Source organism: Labrus bergylta, unplaced genomic scaffold (assembly GCF_963930695.1).
Source record: "Labrus bergylta unplaced genomic scaffold, fLabBer1.1 SCAFFOLD_216, whole genome shotgun sequence".
Classification (NCBI taxonomy): Eukaryota; Metazoa; Chordata; class Actinopteri; order Labriformes; family Labridae; genus Labrus; species Labrus bergylta.
The window spans coordinates 256-19,910 of NW_027077279.1; the positions used below are offsets into that span (position 1 = coordinate 256).

Consider the following 19,655-nt stretch of genomic DNA (forward strand, 5'->3'; position numbering starts at 1 on the left):
AGAGCGAGGCAGAAAGAGAGAGAGAGAGAGAGAGAGCGAGGCAGAGAGAGAGAGAGAGAGAGAGAGAGAGCGAGGCAGAAAGAGAGACAAAGAAAGAGAGAGAGAGAGACAGAGAGAGAGAGAGAGAGAGAGAGACAGAAAGAGAGAGAGAGAGAGCGAGGCAGAGAGAGAGAGAGAGAGCGAGGCAGAAAGAGAGAGAGAGAGAGCGAGGCAGAGAGAGAGAGAGAGAGCGAGGCAGAAAGAGAGAGAGAGAGAGCGAGGCAGAGAGAGAGAGAGCGAGGCAGAAAGAGAGAGAGAGAGAGCGAGAGCGAGGCAGAGAGAGAGAGAGAGAGCGAGAGCGAGGCAGAGAGAGAGAGAGAGAGAGAGAGCGAGGCAGAAAGAGAGAGAGAGAGAGCGAGGCAGAAAGAGAGAGAGAGAGAGCGAGAGCAAGGCAGAGAGAGAGGGGGGGGAATGACATGCAAGTCTGTATCAAACCCAGGCTGCCCGCTTGAGGAGTACAGCCTCTGTACATTTAGTGCACACATTAACCACTAGGCCCCGTCCCGGTTACTTTAATTTCAGTGATGACTCATGATGAGGAGGCCGCTGCTCGCTGTCCATGGTGCTGAACCTGGATCGCTCTGGTTTCAGGTGGGACCTGATGTGTGAAAGCGTTTTGAGGGGTCAGAAGCTCAGGTCCATTTAGCATGTCATTGTGTCACCTCACCTCGCCCCTGAAGCTCCGCCTCTTTAACACAGATAAGCGTTTTAATGAATTCAGCCATAAAAGCTGCTTCTTCTCCAAAATCACAAGTTTTACAAACACTCATTATTTTCAGTTTGCGCAAACGTCTGATCATAACCCGACACGTGTGTTTGATCTCTTTGACTGAAAAATATGAAATGTTCTGAAGTGATAATTATTCGACCTTTAAGACGATGGAGCAGCATTCACTAACAACACGATGATCATCTCCTGCACATCTCTCCCCTCTGCAGCCTTCAGGCCCGACCCACAATGCATCACTCACATAAATCAAGCAGAGCCCCAAGAGCACGCTGATCACCCCTCGCCACCGCCAGCTTCCTGGGCTGCTTTAGCCCTGAGGACCCCGGAGTGCAGAGCCCAACAGGCTAAGAGGGATCTGATGGGGGGGGGGGGGATGCCGCGGGTGCATGTCACTTTGATTCAGAGCCTGCAGACCGACGTGTGAGACACGAGCCGATGCAAGCTGTGAAATAAACAAATCGACATTTCAGACGAGGAGGAATCTGCTCACATGGTCGAATTAAAGATCAGAGACACAAAAAAGATTTGAGCTAAATGAGCGAGTGACTTCACAGACCAAAGAGAGACCATTTCTTGATGGAACATGACGTTACATTTTTGTATTCTTTAAAAGATAAAGCTTACTGTAAAAACTGTAAAACTTCAAATAAAAGCTCCTTCCAATTTAAGGCCCGCCCCCTTTTACTCGCCTGGTGTTTCCGCTAGCTTGGACATATAAATACCTCTCTTAAAGGCAGGGTTGGTAATGTTTGAAAACCAGCATGATTTATAAAGTAGCATTCCCACAGTGCTTCGTCTGCACACCCCCCCCTTTGCTCCCTCATAAGCCCCGCCCCCCTCACTTACACACACGGACCTCAGCTCATCTCATTGTGTAGAAACTACGTCATCTCATGTCTCATTCAGCGGTCAGTAAACTCACAGTTTAAACTCCTGAAGTCATCGGTGACGAGCTTTGAGTGTGAGCTAGAGCACGCCATGGGGTAGAGAGCGAGCAGGGAGACAGGGAGGCGTCTGATTGGTTCATCAGATTGGTACCCTCGTGGCAGACATTGGTTGACGTTTTTACAGACTTACAAACTGATACAGATGATGGATTTTCTTTGTTCCTTTTTCAGAGAACATGAGTTATTAATTTCTGTCAGGACCTGAAGACAATTTACACCAGAATCTGAAGAAGTGGATCTGGAGAAGATGACCAACCCTGACTTTAACAGATATATGTGCATGCATCACTAATAAGGCAAAGAAAGCTGAATCTGACTGAGTGCTAAAAGAAGAGCCTAAAGAGAGATGTTTGTTACTGCTGAGTTGACGGATCCAGCTCGCTTTAAGGACCTGGAATCCCCCTCACTGCTGGATGTTTTGTGTAAAATGGTTCAGTATGCTGCTCTCATTACAACACAGCCAAACGTGCCCACTCAGCTGAACGCCTAGGTGTTGTGTAGTGCAGATGGTCCAGCTGACGAGGCAACACAACATACGCAATTTACATAAAAACATCACCATTACTCATCAGAGCTTACTCCCATACTGTACACTCTTACAGCATGGCTGCCCCCACAAACCTGCAGCTTTGTCAATCACGACGACAAACTCTGCCTACTCACCTAAAACACACTGCTGCACACGGATCACTGCGCAGGACTGAGCCCGGCCTCTGACATGACGTTATATTTCTCTCTTTGTTATCCTGCTCTTAGTGAGCTCGCTCGATTGGAGCAGACAGGAAGGAGAAAAGAATAAAAAATTCAGAGTTTGACAAACAAAACCAGCAGGGATTAGAGAAGCAGGAGGGGGAGGTTACTTCAGGACTCCCTGGTGTCATAGTTGTGTGACGAATCCCAAAGTTGAATCCTTTTTTGCATGCGACACATAGGACTGCATCCTGATAAGAGCAAAATCCCTCGACAGGAAAACAATGGGATGTACAGTGCACGCTCAGATGAGAGGGTACGCTCTGCAGGGGCGGCTCCAGGATTTATCCGGGCCCTGTGAACAGATCTTGGCCCCCTGCTCCCCCCCCCCCCCCCCCCCCCACAGCCAATCCTGAGATGTTACTATAACCTCTGTTCCACTAATGAGCCATGAAAAGATTAATTTAAGGGCATCAACAATAAACTCCGTCAATAGCACAACAACACAATCTGTCACTTTAATTATCAACACATTCAACAAGAACTGAAGATTAGAAAAAATGCATCTCCTGTATATATGTGTAAGACTTAGTGTCTGTTCCAAATTGTTATCACAGATTAGTTTCGGTCAGTGTGACTCTGACGTCAATAATGTATTTTCTATATATTCAAAGTCTGTCGAAGAGTTTGGGAGAATTGGGATAGCAGGGACACAGCAGCAGAAGTGTTCTTGCTACTCCATCTCTGCTCTGAGTATTCTTGTATAAACTTTCATCAACGAGTCTACTGAGTCTTACTGTGTGAAGTCAAGTTCTTAATAATTTCCTCAACAAAAAGTATTCACAGACTGAGGCACTAAGCTAAACAATCACATCCTGTTTATCAGCATCCAACAGCTTTTCACTTTTCTGAAGCACAAATCGACGGAAGGAACACAGAAAATATGAAACTGAACTTCAATAATCTTTGTGGATTTTGAAAGAGGCAACACAAATATCAAATCAACCACCAACAAGCATTCAAAGTAAAGCGTTGCTGTCTTACCAGGTCTCGTCGTTCTTGAACTCCAGTTCCCCGTAGGTGTCCTCAAAGTCCTCTCCTCCTCCTTTGGCGAGTCCTTCCACGGTGTGATAAGGCACGATGACCGTCCCCCTCGCTCCAGAAGTCCTTATCACTTTCACTTCCATAACGCCGATGCTCTCGCTGATGTGAGCCGCGCCGCTCTCAAAGGTGAAGATCCCAGAGTGATCGTCGTCCAGGATGGTGACGGTGGCGACGGTGGGGAAGCCCAGCATGGCCTTCGGGTAGGGGAGACTGTTGGCAGAAAGCACCTCGTCCTCGGTCTCCAGGACGCGGAGGTTACTGACCCTGACGAAGAAGTGCTCGTCTTCTTCAAAGATGTCGTCGTCGATGATGCCGATGCTGATTTCCTTGAACATCTCTCCGGGTTTGAAGACCACCGTCCCCTCTGAGAACTCGTAGTCCGCCCCAGCGTTGGCCGAGCCGTCCTCTGTCTTGTAATCCACATAGATCGTCTTGTTGATGTCCCCGCCCTTCCTGGTGATGGTCAGAATGGCGGCGCCGCAGTTCTCCAGGCACTGGTAGACGGCAGGCTCGAACGCAATCCGAGACACGTACTCCTCGGGCTCCTCGACGTGCACCTCCTGCACGCTGGTGCTCTTCTTCGCCTGCTCTGCGACGTGCTTCTTCAGGATGTTCCCGGCGCCCGTCATCATGCGAGTGGCCTGGATGCGGTAGAAGGCGCGACTCTTCTGCTGGTGCGACAGAGCGTAGTAGTTGGCCATCTCAACCAGCTGATCCAACTCTTTCTCCGGATGCTTCTGCTTGAGGTCCTTCAGGATGCGGATCATGTCCCGTCGGGACTCGTCCACTTCTTTGGTCTCGATCAAGCCAATGAGATTGCTGGCCGCGCCGCCGCCGTCCATGAAGTGAGAGTTGACCATCTTGCCGTCCATCTCGATGCCCTTGGTGCGCTCGGTCTCCGTCTCGATGATGACCCCCCGGTGCTTATCGGTGCGGTACTTCTTGTGCATGAACTTGTAGAAGAGCAGTCGTCTGTCTGCGATCCAGGCTAAGATCACACATATGGGGAAGAAGGCCAGGGTGAGCAGACCCTCCCACACCTGGACCTCGTTTGGAGAGAACACGGCCAGGATCATGTAGAGCCAGATGTACGCAAAGATGCTCCAGCCCGCCGTGACAAAGAACACTCTGAGGTGTTTGACTTTGCGTACCTCTCCTTGGGGAATGACCGACACACAGATGCCGATGATGACGAACATGTTGAAGGCCGCACTGCCAACAATCGTTGACGGCCCGAGCTCACCGGCTTCGAACCCATGTCCACAAACCTCGATTACAGAGAGCATGATCTCAGGGGCGGACGAGCCCAAGGCCATGAGGGTGAGGTTCGACACCGTTTCATTCCAAACCCGGATTGTGGTGGTGGTCGTTTCCCCATTGGGCCTTTTGATGATAATTTCCTTCTCCTGGGACGTGATGACCTCGATTGCCGCCATGAAGCGGTCGGCAATGATGGACACTCCCAGGAACATGTAGATCATGGCCACAAAGTAAACGATGACCCGCGCGATCTTGTCCCCCATGGAGGGGTCCTCGGGGTACCAGATGGGAAGGATAATCCCGGGTCTGCACTTTGAGTTCCCCTCACAGGTGGCATTGCTGGGAGTCAGCAGAGGGCTCGGGGTGGTCCGGGCCTCTGTACAAAGGAAGGCTACAGTCACAGAGACCAGCCCCAACCAGAGGCCGGCTGTCGACCCCGGGTTTACAGGCCTTGAACCCTCCATGCACCCTCCTTCGTCTCAAGGGTCCTTACCACACTGATAGTCCCTCTGGGATCCAGCACTGAGCTGTGCCGTTTCTCCACCCACCACCTGAGGACAAGAGGAAGAAACCACAGGGATTACAGGGATGTTAAAACATTATGAGTTTACTCTCACATGATACAAACAACATTCAGACACAGATAACTGTGGTTAAATAAAACCAACATGGTGGAATTCATTTTTTACCCATACAGATTAATGCATCACTACTCACTGAATATGTTTTTTTTTTAATTTAACCAGGAAAAAGTCTCATTGAGATTAAAAATCTCTTCTACAAGAGCGTCCTGGCCAAGACAGGCAGCTGCACAATTACAGGGTTTCAGACATAAAACACTTGAATACAAGAATCACAAAAATAACCATTCATCAGAATCTGTCATAAGTCATCAGCAACAAAACGATCAAAAAGGGCAATACGAGTTAGCTAAAACACCTACAGTCAGATCTTCAAGACAACCTTTGAACCTTCAAGGAAACCAGCCCCCGAAGATTTAAAGTATCTCCCAACCGATTCCAAGAAGAGGGAGCAGCATACTTGAACGCCCTGAAAGCAGGGGGGTCGCAGGAAGGTTCAGTGGCTTTGACTTGGAGTTTGAGAACATCATGAGTTTCGTTTTATCAGCATTCAGCACAAGTTTTAAGTCACACAAGGTACATTGTACAGTATTAAAAGCAAGTTGTAGCTGACAAAGGGCCTGATGCAGAGCAGTATATCACAGTGTCATCAGCATAAAAGTGGAAATTTGCATTAATAACATTTTGATCGAGACTATTGATATATAAAATGTGAAGAGTAGTGGTCCCAGGACTGATCCCTGGGGCATGCCTTTGGATACTGCAAGGGAGCTAGAAGTGATGCCCTCTGCCTACACGCACTGAGATCTTCCACTGAGATGTGTTTTACTAATGGTCACTAACGGTGACTGGGATTCATTTTAATAAAACAAAGTTAGTCCAGGATAGGATGAGCAGCACCTTAACAAGAAGCTGCACATGGATGTTATTTTGGATAAAATAATTCAAAGGATGAAGGATTGGAGTCCTCAGATGATTAGGTCTGAAACTGAAAAATGTTGAAACTCAGCTCAGTTTACTGAGTGGTTCGTCCTACACTTCAGTGATGATGCCTCTGATACATTCCTGTGATACAAAGTGACTCTACAGCTCGATACGACCCGATCAGAAACCCCAATCCAGAAAGTCACAGAGTGTAGGACCTGCCCCGTAGGCCTGTATAGAAGACGTAACCCAAAGTGAAGCCAATCCCTTTAACCTGTTTTCTCACTAATGGCCACTAGAGGGTGACTCCAACGATAGCAAAATAAAGGCTGAGGACCTGATTAATGTGGATTGTGTGCCTGCTAAACATTAACCACACTTTCAGAGTTCCTTTAACTCATCGTGTGATCACTGACATTAGTTTAATAAATTCACAGCCTGTGGACTCATTTCCTGTCATAAAGTTTATTTGAAGGTTTCGATGTGGTGGCGTGCGTCTGATAATGTGGACTTGAGCGTGATGGTGTGAAACCTCCGAGGTAATACCCGGCTCTGAACCAAACCGCTCGCTCAGCAGGCGTGCAATGCAGCCAAACTAAGCACTGTCCAAAATGTCAAACTGGCAAAAGAGAGAGCAGAGGGGAGTCAGGAGGCAAAGTGAAAACAAAGAGTACAGATGTGCCATCCACATTCATTACACACTGAGAGAGCAGCATCACAGGAAGGACGAGAAGAAGTCCGGAGAATCATCCGAACGGACGTCTGCAGTTATTAAGAAACGCGACTCGACAGTTCTGTTGATGCTAACAGCTGCAGCCGGAGTAAAGAGAGCGTGAGGAGGAGAGAAGACAGAGAGGATGAACGGTTTGAAGACGGATTCTATACTGACGAGAACTCTCAAGAACAGCCGTCAATGTAGAGCTCTGCCTCTGGTCACTTCCTGTCAGCACCGCTGGTCACTTCCTTTCAGCACTTTGGATAAAAGTGTCTGCTCAATGAATTTTAGGACGGACGCTGCTTTAACTCTTAAACTTACAGAATTAAAGGCAGGGTTGGTAATTTTCTAAAACTAGCATGATTTTGAAAGTAGCATTCCCTCAGTGCTCCGTCTGCACCCCCTCCCCTCTGTGCTCCCTCTAAAGCCACGCCCCCTCACTTACACGCACAGAGCGCTGTCTCTCCAGAAGTGGACCTCAGATCATCTCTGTCATTGTGTAGAAACTACGTCGTCTCATGTCTCATTTAGCGGTCAGTAAACTCTCAGTATAAACTCCTAAAGTCATCGGTGACGAGCTTTGAGTGTGAGCTAGAGCAATCATTCCCAAAGTCCGGGTCCCGACCCGGGTGGGGGGTCTCCAGAGATTTTTTATGGGTCACCAAATTAGTTTTCAGAATGTTTTCACTAAATTGCCTGAATATCCCCACCGGTACGACAGGTGAACAAATATTTGATGTGCTGAACGATGTGGTTACAAAGTGCTCACCTGACTGGGCCAATTGTAAAGGAATAAGGAGTGATGGGGCAGCAAGGCGGGAAGAAACAGTGGTGTTGTGAAGAGAATTGAGGAGGAAGCTGGAAACGACAATGTCTGGAACCATTGTTCCATTCACAGACATGCACTGGCATGCAAAGGAATGCCTGCAGGTCTCGAAAAGGTACTGAAAGTTGTTCGTGTTGTGAACTTTATTAAAGGCAACGCACTCAACAACCGGCTTTTTGACCAGATGTGTGTTGACATGGGAGCAGAACACACACACTTACTGTATCACACAGAAGTGTGCTGGCTGTCCAAAGGAAGAGTTCTTACAAGAATGTATGAACTAAGAAACGAAATTCATGCTTTCCTCAACAAGAAGTAGTCCCCCCTCACCGATTTGTTCACTGATGATTGGCTTCTCACATTGTCATATCTGGCGGACATGTTTTCATCTCTCAACGAGCTGAATCTGAAGCTGCAGGGACACCACGACCATGTTCTCCGTAACTGGAAACATGTAATTGATTTTCAAAAGTCACTGAAGCTGTGGCTTGCGCGATTCAAACAACCAAAGCCAAGCTACTATATGTTTCCTACTTTTTTACAGCACTCAGAGGAAAACAATGTCACTAATTCAGACACACCTGGGTGCACTCATTGATAACTTTGATCGCTTTTTTCCAAAAGAAAGATTTGAAAAGTTGAGTGATAAAAGGTGGATTCAAAACCCCTTTGAGTACGAAAGTCCGGAGTCACTGTTGGATCTTGGACTGTCACCAGCTGCAGAAACGGAGCTGTTACAGCTGTGCTGTGATGTCACGCTGAAAAAGAGACATGAACGCATGCCGTTATCTTCATTCTGGATAAGCATCACATCTGAGTATCCTGTCCTGAGTAAGTCTGCTATTTTGCTTCTCATCCCTTTCACAAGCACATACAAATGTGAAGTGGGATTCTCTGTGTACACAAAGAAACAGCCTGGACGCTGCACCCCATGCGGGTTGCTCTCTCATCTTGTACACCGGACTGGGATATAATTCTGAAAAGCAAGCAGGCTCACCTGTCACACTAAAAATGTAACTAAAACTAAAAAGAAAAACATGTGCACAACTGCACAATAATATATTTGGAGTAGGCCTAAAAAGATAGTTATATTTGACATAAATATAATCCAAAATGGGCTAATTTGATGGGGAATCGATTGTTTGTTATTTATTGTTTGATGTTTTGCTGAATGAGCTGAATTTATTCACAAGCTAGTAAATAGTTATGAATTTGACAAAAATTGTGTTTTTCATATTAGTGAATGTTTGTATTTCTCTTAGAATGAAGCGAGAAAGCTAATTTGTTAAATCCGGTGTATGAGCACTTTGTTTTGTGATTGTTGAGTTGTAAAGTAGGCTAGACTTAAAAATGTGTTCATTATTTTGGTGAAGGTATGAAATCAAATCAGGTGACCTGTTAAATGCATTTATTCCATTCTTTAAAAGTATTTTCAAATTGTAAGTCTAACAAAAACGTGTGCAAAGTTGTGATGCATTTGTCAAATATTTGTACAAAAGATGTAAGATGATGCAGAAACATGATTAAAGAACCTTTCTTTGCACAGTTAACCTGTCAAATTATATATAGATTAGACATATTTTGGATTGGGTCGCCATGGCTTGTATCTCTGAAAAAGTGGGTCACCAGAAAAAAAGTTTGGGAAACACTGAGCTAGAGCACAGCAAGTGGTGGAGAGCAAGGGAGACAGGGAGGCGTCTGATTGGTTCATCAGATTGGTACCTCGTGGCAGACATTGGTTGAAGTTTTTACAGACTTACAAACTGATACAGATGATGGATTTTCTTTGTTCCTTTTTCAGAGAACATGAGTTATTCATTTCTGTCAGGACCTAAAGACAATTTACACCAGACTCTGAAGAAGTGGCTCTGGAGAAGATGACCCAACACCTGTATGACATTTGTCCCCTCTCTGCTGCCGTCCACACCTCCAGGACTCTGACACACACGTTCAGTCCTCGCAGAGTTTAAAGGACTCACAGCGTCCTGGATCCACCTCGAGGATCACGTCTCGTTTTTACTTTTGTTGATCTAAATTTAGTTTGAGTGGTTCCACGTTTTGCAGCTGAAAGTGGTTTCTTGTGTTCTGACTGGTGGTTGGAGGTTTGATACCTCCGGGCTCGCCTGCACTCAGACGTGTGCACAGCTCACTCGTGGCTCTTCTGGGCACTTTGGATAAAAGCCTCCATTAAAAGGCAGATGTGATGCCGTGTAATGCAGATTTCTTATTACGTCGCTCTGCATTGAAGGACTTTTAAAAGAACTCCGGTGAGCCGGTGTTTGTGGATTCTCTTTCATCCAGACTGAACTGTGGTCAGTTTGGAGACACACAGAAACGAGCTTTACTGTGAAACCTGAACACACACCTTCAGCGTGCAGAGAAACTCACACATTAACAGATTCATCTATTCTGAGGAAGATGATTCATAATATTCTCAATTTAATGCTTCATAGGTACGAGTAATTGCATCACTGATGGCGTTATTATGTCGTCTTTTCATAACTTCAAGAACATGAAGGAAAACGATGAAACGTTATTATGAAGGATGCAGCAGACATGTTGGAGTGCAGAGCAGAAAAAGTGATGAGGAGGAACTTCAAATATCTGAATCAGCAGAGAGAAACACAAACACACAGATCACTGAGTCGAATCTGATGGGAAAGAAAAAGACGTGTTCACACATTCAGGCAGCCGGACCCTGAGATGTTCCTCACAGCAGGAGACTTTCTGTTGAGCGATGCAGAGGAAGCTGTGAAGAGACGTCGGGCGCTAACGGCTGGAAGATCAAATCCATTTAATCCATCAGTCGTATTTTTGCTGTAACCTGAAACTGCATCGTGAACTTTGAACTTTGAAAGACAGGTTTAGAGCTTTCACCCCAAAAGAGAAATCCAGTTTGATTTATTTATAATAAAAGCAGAACCTGTTCACGCACGCACGCACGCACACACACACGCACACGCACACGCACGCACGCACGCACGCACGCACGCACGCACGCACGCACGCACGCACGCACGCACGCACGCACGCACGCACGCCTCAGCACCACCAACAAACACGAGCTCGCTAACAGCTACATCATAGCGTCCCCGTCAGCTGGAGGTCAGCAGGTATTTCTCTGTTCACATCAAACAGGCCGACCTGGTGACAGCTGATCCCCCCCCCCCCTCCAGACCATCAGACCGGATTCCCCCCCTCCAGACCATCAGACCTGATCCCCCCCCTCCAGACCATCAGACCTGATCCCCCCCCTCCAGATCATCAGGCCTGATCCCCCCCCCTCCAGACCATCAGACCTGATCCCCCCCCTCCAGACCATCAGACCTGATTCCCCCCCCCTCCAGACCATCAGACCTGATCCCCCCCCTCCAGACCATCAGGCCTGATCCCCCCCCCTCCAGACCATCAGACCTGATCCCCCCCTCCAGACCATCAGACCTGATTCCCCCCCCTCCAGACCATCAGGCCTGATCCCCCCCTCCAGACCATCAGACCAGATCCCCCCCTCCAGACCATCAGACCAGATCCCCCCCTCCAGACCATCAGGCCTGATCCCCCCCTCCAGACCATCAGACCTGATCCCCCCCTCCAGACCATCAGACCTGATCCCCCCCTCCAGACCATCAGGCCAGCTCAACCAGTCCCGGTCGAGCTGTGGATTGTCATTTGAGGGGAACGATAGCCAATCAGGAAGCAAGCTGACTGAAGCAGGAAGCACAACTGATGTAACCATGGCAACCACAGCAAACTCAAAGCATAAAGTTCGATGGACGTCAGAAAGCACAATCCAACTGAAGAGGAGCTGGAACAAAATGTTTGAATGCTAACAGCTAGCCACATTTAGCATGAGCATCATGTTTGTTTCCTCTTAATTCACGTTTGACCGCACGAGATGACACGTTCTGTCGAGACTCTGGATAATGGTGAATAAACCTGTGTGGCGTGCTGAGTCGTCTCATCTCCACACTGTAAAAACTGAACTTTTCATTTTGCATGATTAGTCACAATAAGACCAAACGAGTCAATAACAGCTCGGGCTAATAGAAGTTTTACGGTAATTGTTCAGGTAACTTCTTAATGTGCAAAAACTCAGAAGCTAAAGTGTTCAGACCAGAGGGCGATGAGGAGGAGCTCAGAGCGCGGTGTTGTATGATCATTGCTTCAGTGATCGATTGATTGGGTCTTAATTGATTACTCCCTTGGTGAAATCTGACTTTGGGACATTTCTGTGATATCTTTTTTAGAGCAGTTAATGGATCAACATGAGACACTCAGTGTTCCTCTGGATGGTACATCTACATGCTCCTCTTTACCCCCAGACTGCTGCAGACACTCAGCCCAGAGCAGAGAGTAGAGAGCAGAGAGTAGAGATCTGTGAGCAGAGAGTAGAGAGTAGAGAGTAGAGATCTGTGAGCAGAGAGTAGAGAGTAGAGAGTAGAGATCTGTGAGCAGAGAGTAGAGAGTAGAGAGTAGAGAGTAGAGATCTGTGAGCAGAGAGTAGAGAGTAGAGAGCAGAGAGTAGAGAGTAGAGAGTAGAGATCTGTGAGCAGAGAGTAGAGAGTAGAGAGTAGAGAATAGAGAGTAGAGATCTGTGAGCAGAGAGTAGAGAGTAGAGAGTAGAGAGTAGAGATCTGTGAGCAGAGAGTAGAGAGTAGAGAATAGAGAGTAGAGATCTGTGAGCAGAGAGTAGAGAGTAGAGAGTAGAGAGTAGAGATCTGTGAGCAGAGAGTAGAGAGTAGAGAGTAGAGAATAGAGAGTAGAGATCTGTGAGCAGAGAGTAGAGAGTAGAGAGTAGAGAGTAGAGAGTAGAGAGTAGAGATCTGTGAGCAGAGAGTAGAGAGTAGAGAGTAGAGAGTAGAGAGTAGAGATCTGTGAGCAGAGAGCAGAGAGTAGAGAGTAGAGAGTAGAGAGTAGAGATCTGTGAGCAGAGAGTAGACAGTAGAGAGTAGAGAGTAGAGAGTAGAGAGTAGAGAGTAGAGATCTGTGAGCAGAGAGTAGAGAGTAGAGAGTAGAGAGTAGAGAGTAGAGAGTAGAGATCTGTGAGCAGAGAGTAGAGAGCAGAGAGTAGAGAGTAGAGAGTAGAGAGTAGAGATCTGTGAGCAGAGAGTAGAGAGCAGAGAGTAGAGAGTAGAGAGTAGAGATCTGTGAGCAGAGAGTAGAGAGTAGAGAGTAGAGAGTAGAGAGTAGAGAGTAGAGATCTGTGAGCAGAGAGCAGAGAGTAGAGAGTAGAGAGTAGAGAGTAGAGAGTAGAGAGTAGAGATCTGTGAGCAGAGAGCAGAGAGTAGAGAGTAGAGAGTAGAGAGTAGAGAGTAGAGAGTAGAGAGTAGAGATCTGTGAGCAGAGAGCAGAGAGTAGAGAGTAGAGAGTAGAGATCTGTGAGCAGAGAGCAGAGAGTAGAGAGTAGAGAGTAGAGAGTAGAGATCTGTGAGCAGAGAGCAGAGAGTAGAGAGTAGAGAGTAGAGATCTGTGAGCAGAGAGTAGAGAGCAGAGAGTAGAGAATAGAGAGTAGAGATCTGTGAGCAGAGAGTAGAGAGTAAAGAGTAGAGAGTAGAGAGTAGAGAGTAGAGATCTGTGAGCAGAGAGTAGAGAGTAGAGATCTGTGAGCAGAGAGTAGAGAGCAGAGAGTAGAGAATAGAGAGTAGAGATCTGTGAGCAGAGAGTAGAGAGTAGAGAGTAGAGAGTAGAGAGTAGAGAGTAGAGATCTGTGAGCAGAGAGTAGAGAGTAGAGAGTAGAGAGTAGAGAGTAGAGATCTGTGAGCAGAGAGTAGAGAGTAGAGAGTAGAGAGTAGAGAGTAGAGATCTGTGAGCAGAGAGCAGAGAGTAGAGAGTAGAGAGTAGAGAGTAGAGATCTGTGAGCAGAGAGTAGAGAGTAGAGAGTAGAGAGTAGAGAGTAGAGATCTGTGAGCAGAGAGTAGAGAGTAGAGAGTAGAGAGTAGAGAGTAGAGAGTAGAGAGTAGAGATCTGTGAGCAGAGAGTAGAGAGCAGAGAGTAGAGAGTAGAGAGTAGAGAGTAGAGAGTAGAGATCTGTGAGCAGAGAGTAGAGAGTAGAGAGTAGAGAGTAGAGAGTAGAGAGTAGAGATCTGTGAGCAGAGAGTAGAGAGCAGAGAGTAGAGAGTAGAGAGTAGAGAGTAGAGATCTGTGAGCAGAGAGTAGAGAGTAGAGAGTAGAGATCTGTGAGCAGAGAGTAGAGAGTAGAGAGTAGAGAGTAGAGATCTGTGAGCAGAGAGTAGAGAGTAGAGAGTAGACAGTAGAGATCTGTGAGCAGAGCAGAGCAGAGAGTAGAGAGTAGAGAGTAGAGTAGAGAGTAGAGAGTAGAGAGTAGAGATCAGAGAGTAGAGAGTAGAGATCTGTGAGCAGAGAGTAGAGAGTAGAGTAGAGAGTAGAGAGTAGAGATCAGAGAGTAGAGAGTAGAGATCAGAGAGCAGAGAGTAGAGAGTAGAGAGCAGAGAGTAGAGAGTAGAGATCAGAGAGTAGAGAGTAGAGAGTAGAGAGTAGAGAGTAGAGAGTAGAGAGTAGAGAGTAGAGAGTAGAGATCAGAGATCAGAGAGTAGAGAGTAGAGATCAGAGAGCAGAGAGCAGAGAGCAGAGAGTAGAGAGTAGAGATCAGAGAGTAGAGAGTAGAGAGTAGAGAGTAGAGAGTAGAAAGCAGAGAGTAGAGAGTAGAGAGTAGAGATCAGAGAGTAGAGAGTAGAGAGTAGAGAGTAGAGAGTAGAGAGTAGAGAGCAGAGAGTAGAAAGTAGAGAGTAGAGAGTAGAGAGTAGAGATCAGAGAGTAGAGAGTAGAGAGTAGAGAGTAGAGAGTAGAGATCAGAGATCAGAGATCAGAGAGTAGAGAGTAGAGAGCAGAGAGTAGAGAGTAGAGATCAGAGAGTAGAGAGTAGAGTAGAGATCAGAGAGTAGAGAGCAGAGAGTAGAAAGCAGAGAGTAGAGAGTAGAGAGTAGAGAGTAGAGAGTAGAGAGTAGAGAGCAGAGAGTAGAAAGCAGAGAGTAGAGAGTAGAGAGTAGAGATCAGAGATCAGAGATCAGAGAGTAGAGAGTAGAGAGTAGAGAGCAGAGAGTAGAGAGCAGAGAGTAGAGAGCAGAGAGTAGAAAGCAGAGAGTAGAGAGTAGAGAGTAGAAAGCAGAGATCAGAGATCAGAGAGTAGAGAGTAGAGAGTAGAGAGTAGAGAGCAGAGAGTAGAGAGCAGAGAGTAGAAAGCAGAGAGTAGAGAGTAGAGAGTAGAAAGCAGAGAGTAGAGAGTAGAGAGTAGAGAGTAGAGATCAGAGAGTAGAGAGTAGAGATCAGAGATCAGAGAGTAGAGAGTAGAGAGTAGAGAGTAGAGATCAGAGATCAGAGAGTAGAGAGTAGAGAGTAGAGAGTAGAGAGCAGAGAGTAGAGAGCAGAGAGTAGAAAGCAGAGAGTAGAGAGTAGAGAGTAGAAAGCAGAGAGTAGAGAGTAGAGAGTAGAGAGTAGAGATCAGAGAGTAGAGAGTAGAGATCAGAGATCAGAGAGTAGAGAGTAGAGAGTAGAGAGTAGAGATCAGAGAGTAGAGAGTAGAGAGTAGAGAGTAGAGAGTAGAGATCAGAGAGTAGAGATCAGAGATCAGAGATCAGAGAGTAGAGAGTAGAGAGTAGAGAGTAGAGATCAGAGAGTAGAGAGTAGAGAGTAGAGATCAGAGATCAGAGAGTAGAGAGTAGAGAGTAGAGAGTAGAGAGTAGAGATCAGAGAGTAGAGAGTAGAGAGTAGAGAGTAGAGAGTAGAGATCAGAGATCAGAGAGTAGAGAGTAGAGAGTAGAGAGTAGAGAGTAGAGATCAGAGAGTAGAGAGTAGAGATCAGAGAGTAGAGAGTAGAGAGTAGAGAGTAGAGAGCAGAGAGTAGAGAGTAGAGAGTAGAGAGTAGAGATCAGAGAGTAGAGAGTAGAGAGTAGAGATCAGAGAGTAGAGATCAGAGAGTAGAGATCAGAGAGTAGAGATCAGAGAGTAGAGATCAGAGATCAGAGATCAGAGATCAGAGATCAGAGAGCAGAGAGTAGAGAGCAGAGAGTAGAGAGTAGAGATCAGAGAGTAGAGAGTAGAGAGTAGAGTAGAGATCAGAGAGTAGAGAGCAGAGAGTAGAAAGCAGAGAGTAGAGAGTAGAGAGCAGAAAGCAGAGAGTAGAGAGTAGAGAGTAGAGAGTAGAGAGCAGAGAGTAGAAAGCAGAGAGTTGAGATCAGAGAGTAGAGAGTAGAGAGTAGAGAGTAGAGAGTAGAGAGTAGAGAGCAGAGAGTAGAGAGTAGAGAGTAGAGAGTAGAGAGTAGAGAGCAGAGAGTAGAGAGTAGAGAGTAGAGAGTAGAAAGCAGAGAGTAGAGAGTAGAGAGTAGAGATCAGAGAGTAGAGAGTAGAGAGTAGAGAGTAGAGAGTAGAGAGTAGAGAGCAGAGAGTAGAAAGTAGAGAGTAGAGAGTAGAGAGTAGAGATCAGAGAGTAGAGAGTAGAGAGTAGAGAGTAGAGAGTAGAAAGCAGAGAGTAGAGAGTAGAGAGTAGAAAGCAGAGAGTAGAGAGTAGAGAGTAGAGAGTAGAGAGTAGAGATCAGAGAGTAGAGATCAGAGATCAGAGATCAGAGAGTAGAGAGTAGAGAGTAGAGAGTAGAGATCAGAGAGTAGAGAGTAGAGAGTAGAGAGTAGAGATCAGAGAGTAGAGAGTAGAGAGTAGAGATCAGAGATCAGAGAGTAGAGAGTAGAGAGTAGAGATCAGAGAGTAGAGAGTAGAGAGTAGAGAGTAGAGATCAGAGATCAGAGAGTAGAGAGTAGAGAGTAGAGAGTAGAGAGTAGAGATCAGAGAGTAGAGAGTAGAGATCAGAGAGTAGAGAGTAGAGAGTAGAGAGTAGAGAGTAGAGAGTAGAGATCAGAGAGTAGAGAGTAGAGAGTAGAGAGTAGAGAGTAGAGATCAGAGAGTAGAGATCAGAGATCAGAGATCAGAGAGTAGAGATCAGAGAGTAGAGATCAGAGAGTAGAGATCAGAGATCAGAGATCAGAGAGTAGAGATCAGAGATCAGAGAGTAGAGAGTAGAGAGTAGAGAGTAGAGAGTAGAGAGTAGAGAGCAGAGAGTAGAGAGTAGAGAGTAGAGAGTAGAGATCAGAGAGTAGAGAGTAGAGAGTAGAGAGTAGAGAGTAGAGAGTAGAGAGTAGAGAGTAGAGATCAGAGAGTAGAGATCAGAGATCAGAGAGCAGAGAGCAGAGAGTAGAGAGTAGAGATCAGAGAGTAGAGAGTAGAGAGTAGAGATCAGAGAGTAGAGATCAGAGATCAGAGATCAGAGAGCAGAGAGTAGAGAGCAGAGAGTAGAGAGTAGAGATCAGAGAGTAGAGAGTAGAGAGTAGAGTAGAGATCAGAGAGTAGAGAGCAGAGAGTAGAAAGCAGAGAGTAGAGAGTAGAGAGCAGAAAGCAGAGAGTAGAGAGTAGAGAGTAGAGAGTAGAGAGTAGAGAGCAGAGAGTAGAAAGCAGAGAGTTGAGAGTAGAGAGCAGAGAGTAGAGAGTAGAGATCTGTGAGCAGAGTAGAGAGTAGAGATCTGTGAGCAGAGAGTAGAGATCTGTGAGCAGAGTAGAGAGCAGAGATCTGAGAGCAGAGAGTAGAGATCTGTGAGCAGAGAGTAGAGATCTGTGAGCAGAGAGTAGAGATCTGTGAGCAGAGAGTAGAGATCTGTGAGCAGAGAGTAGAGATCTGTGAGCAGAGAGTAGAGATCTGTGAGCAGAGTAGAGAGCAGAGATCTGTGAGCAGAGTAGAGAGTAGAGATCTGTGAGCAGAGAGTAGAGATCTGTGAGCAGAGAGTAGAGATCTGTGAGCAGAGAGTAGAGATCTGTGAGCAGAGAGTAGAGATCTGTGAGCAGAGTAGAGAGCAGAGATCTGTGAGCAGAGAGTAGAGATCTGTGAGCAGAGAGTAGAGATCTGTGAGCAGAGAGTAGAGATCTGTGAGTAGAGAGCAGAGATCTGTGAGCAGAGTAGAGAGTAGAGATCTGTGAGCAGAGTAGAGAGTAGAGATCTGTGAGCAGAGTAGAGAGTAGAGATCTGTGAGCAGAGAGTAGAGATCTGTGAGTAGAGAGCAGAGATCTGTGAGTAGAGAGCAGAGATCTGTGAGCAGAGCAGAGAGTAGAGATCTGTGAGCAGAGAGTAGAGATCTGTGAGTAGAGAGCAGAGATCTGTGAGCAGAGCAGAGAGTAGAGATCTGTGAGCAGAGAGTAGAGATCTGTGAGCAGAGAGTAGAGATCTGTGAGCAGAGAGTAGAGATCTGTGAGCAGAGTAGAGAGTAGAGATCTGTGAGCAGAGAGTAGAGATCTGTGAGTAGAGAGCAGAGATCTGTGAGCAGAGCAGAGAGTAGAGATCTGTGAGCAGAGAGTAGAGATCTGTGAGCAGAGAGTAGAGATCTGTGAGCAGAGTAGAGAGCAGAGATCTGTGAGCAGAGAGTAGAGATCTGTGAGCAGAGAGTAGAGAGTAGAGAGTAGAGATCAGAGAGTAGAGAGTAGAGAGTAGAGATCAGAGAGTAGAGAGTAGAGAGTAGAGATCAGAGAGTAGAGAGTAGAGAGTAGAGAGTAGAGAGTAGAGAGTAGAGATCAGAGAGTAGAGAGTAGAGAGTAGAGAGTAGAGAGTAGAGAGTAGAGAGCAGCAGCTCTGCTCACAGATCTCTTTCTCTTTCCCTATTTTGGGAAGAGGCTCTGGTTTAAGGACGCTATTTGAGATGCGCATAAACATGGACTCAGCAGACACACAGAGCCTCAGCTGTTGCTGATTAATCATCAGGAGGCCTTCAGATCCGGGTACCTGAGGGGGGAATCCCTGCCGGAGCACCCGTGGGCCCTGCACGGTGTCTTACAGGCTGCGTAAGGCCTCCGTGCTCAAACTAATGCGCGTGACTGACCTCAGGAAACACTCGTGTCCAAAATGTCCTGAAGTAACACATCCGCGTGTTTCTGTCCTTATGTGAAAAAAAACTGTCCAGGTGTTCAGCCAATCAGGAGCAGGATGTGCTCGGCTGGCAGTAACAACCGGTATTAGATACTTGCGTTGACAGACTCCAATTATTTGAAAGGCACACCCATTAGACGGTATCACGATCCATGTGAGCGCGCTGCACCGTGAGGGTCCAAACCGGAGCAGCTCTCTGTTTCTGCAGCTGCGTGATGTTCAAACGCATCCAGAGCTGTTACTAGAATCTCAGTGGAAAGCTTCTGTTTGTATCTGAAGGTGTGAGCACACACAGATGAGCAGACAGTTTGCATCATGCATCATGAAACCTACCTGGATTTTGTATTCCGGGGAGTGAACGGTCACACTGCGATAGATTTCCTGTCCGCCCCCTTTCTCAACGTTCTCCCGGTTCGATCAGTCTGCAAACAGTCTTATTATAATCCCGCTGTTTGGATCTGTTGAGTCAAACGTCCTCCTCGGACTAAACCCCCCCGGTGAAGCCCCTGTGTCGTCCTCATGTAGAGAGGCAGGTCTCCAGCCTGCTCGGTATCGGCGATTGGATCAAACCGTCCAGAGGTGATCGCCTCTCGTCCTCTCGTGCCTCGGCGCCCTCCTCCCCGGATCCTCCCTGTCTGACGGATTGACCGGGTCGCAAAGCTGTCAGTGACGAGGGAGGAGGAGGAGGAGGAGGAGGAGGAGGGGGAGGAAGGGGGCGTTGGAGGGGGGCTCGGTATTTTAAGATAGGAGATGGATCCAGTGAGCCCGTCCTCCTGCAAGCCGTGAATCAGCGCTCTCCTCCCCCCTCTCTCTGCGCAGCAAATCTGTGATGTCGCGGAGATGCTCCTCTTCCTCGGCTTGTCCTCCCTGAACAAACGACGCTTTGCTGTTCTTACTACACACCGTGTCAGCTGCGTGCCGGT

The 19,655-nt window shown here is 46.9% G+C and overlaps 1 protein-coding gene across 1 annotated transcript; it reads right to left on the reverse strand.

Annotated features, from left to right (window-relative positions):
• Positions 1 to 3,450: 3,450 nt before the first annotated feature.
• On the reverse strand, positions 3,451 to 19,505 carry LOC109980353 (sodium/calcium exchanger 3-like; the record flags this gene model as incomplete). The annotated part of the gene is given in 2 exon segments (XM_065952317.1): positions 3,451 to 5,321; positions 19,066 to 19,505. A coding segment is annotated over 1 exon segment (1,784 nt), but the record flags the coding sequence as incomplete, so codon positions are not given.
• Positions 19,506 to 19,655: the final 150 nt, after the last annotated feature.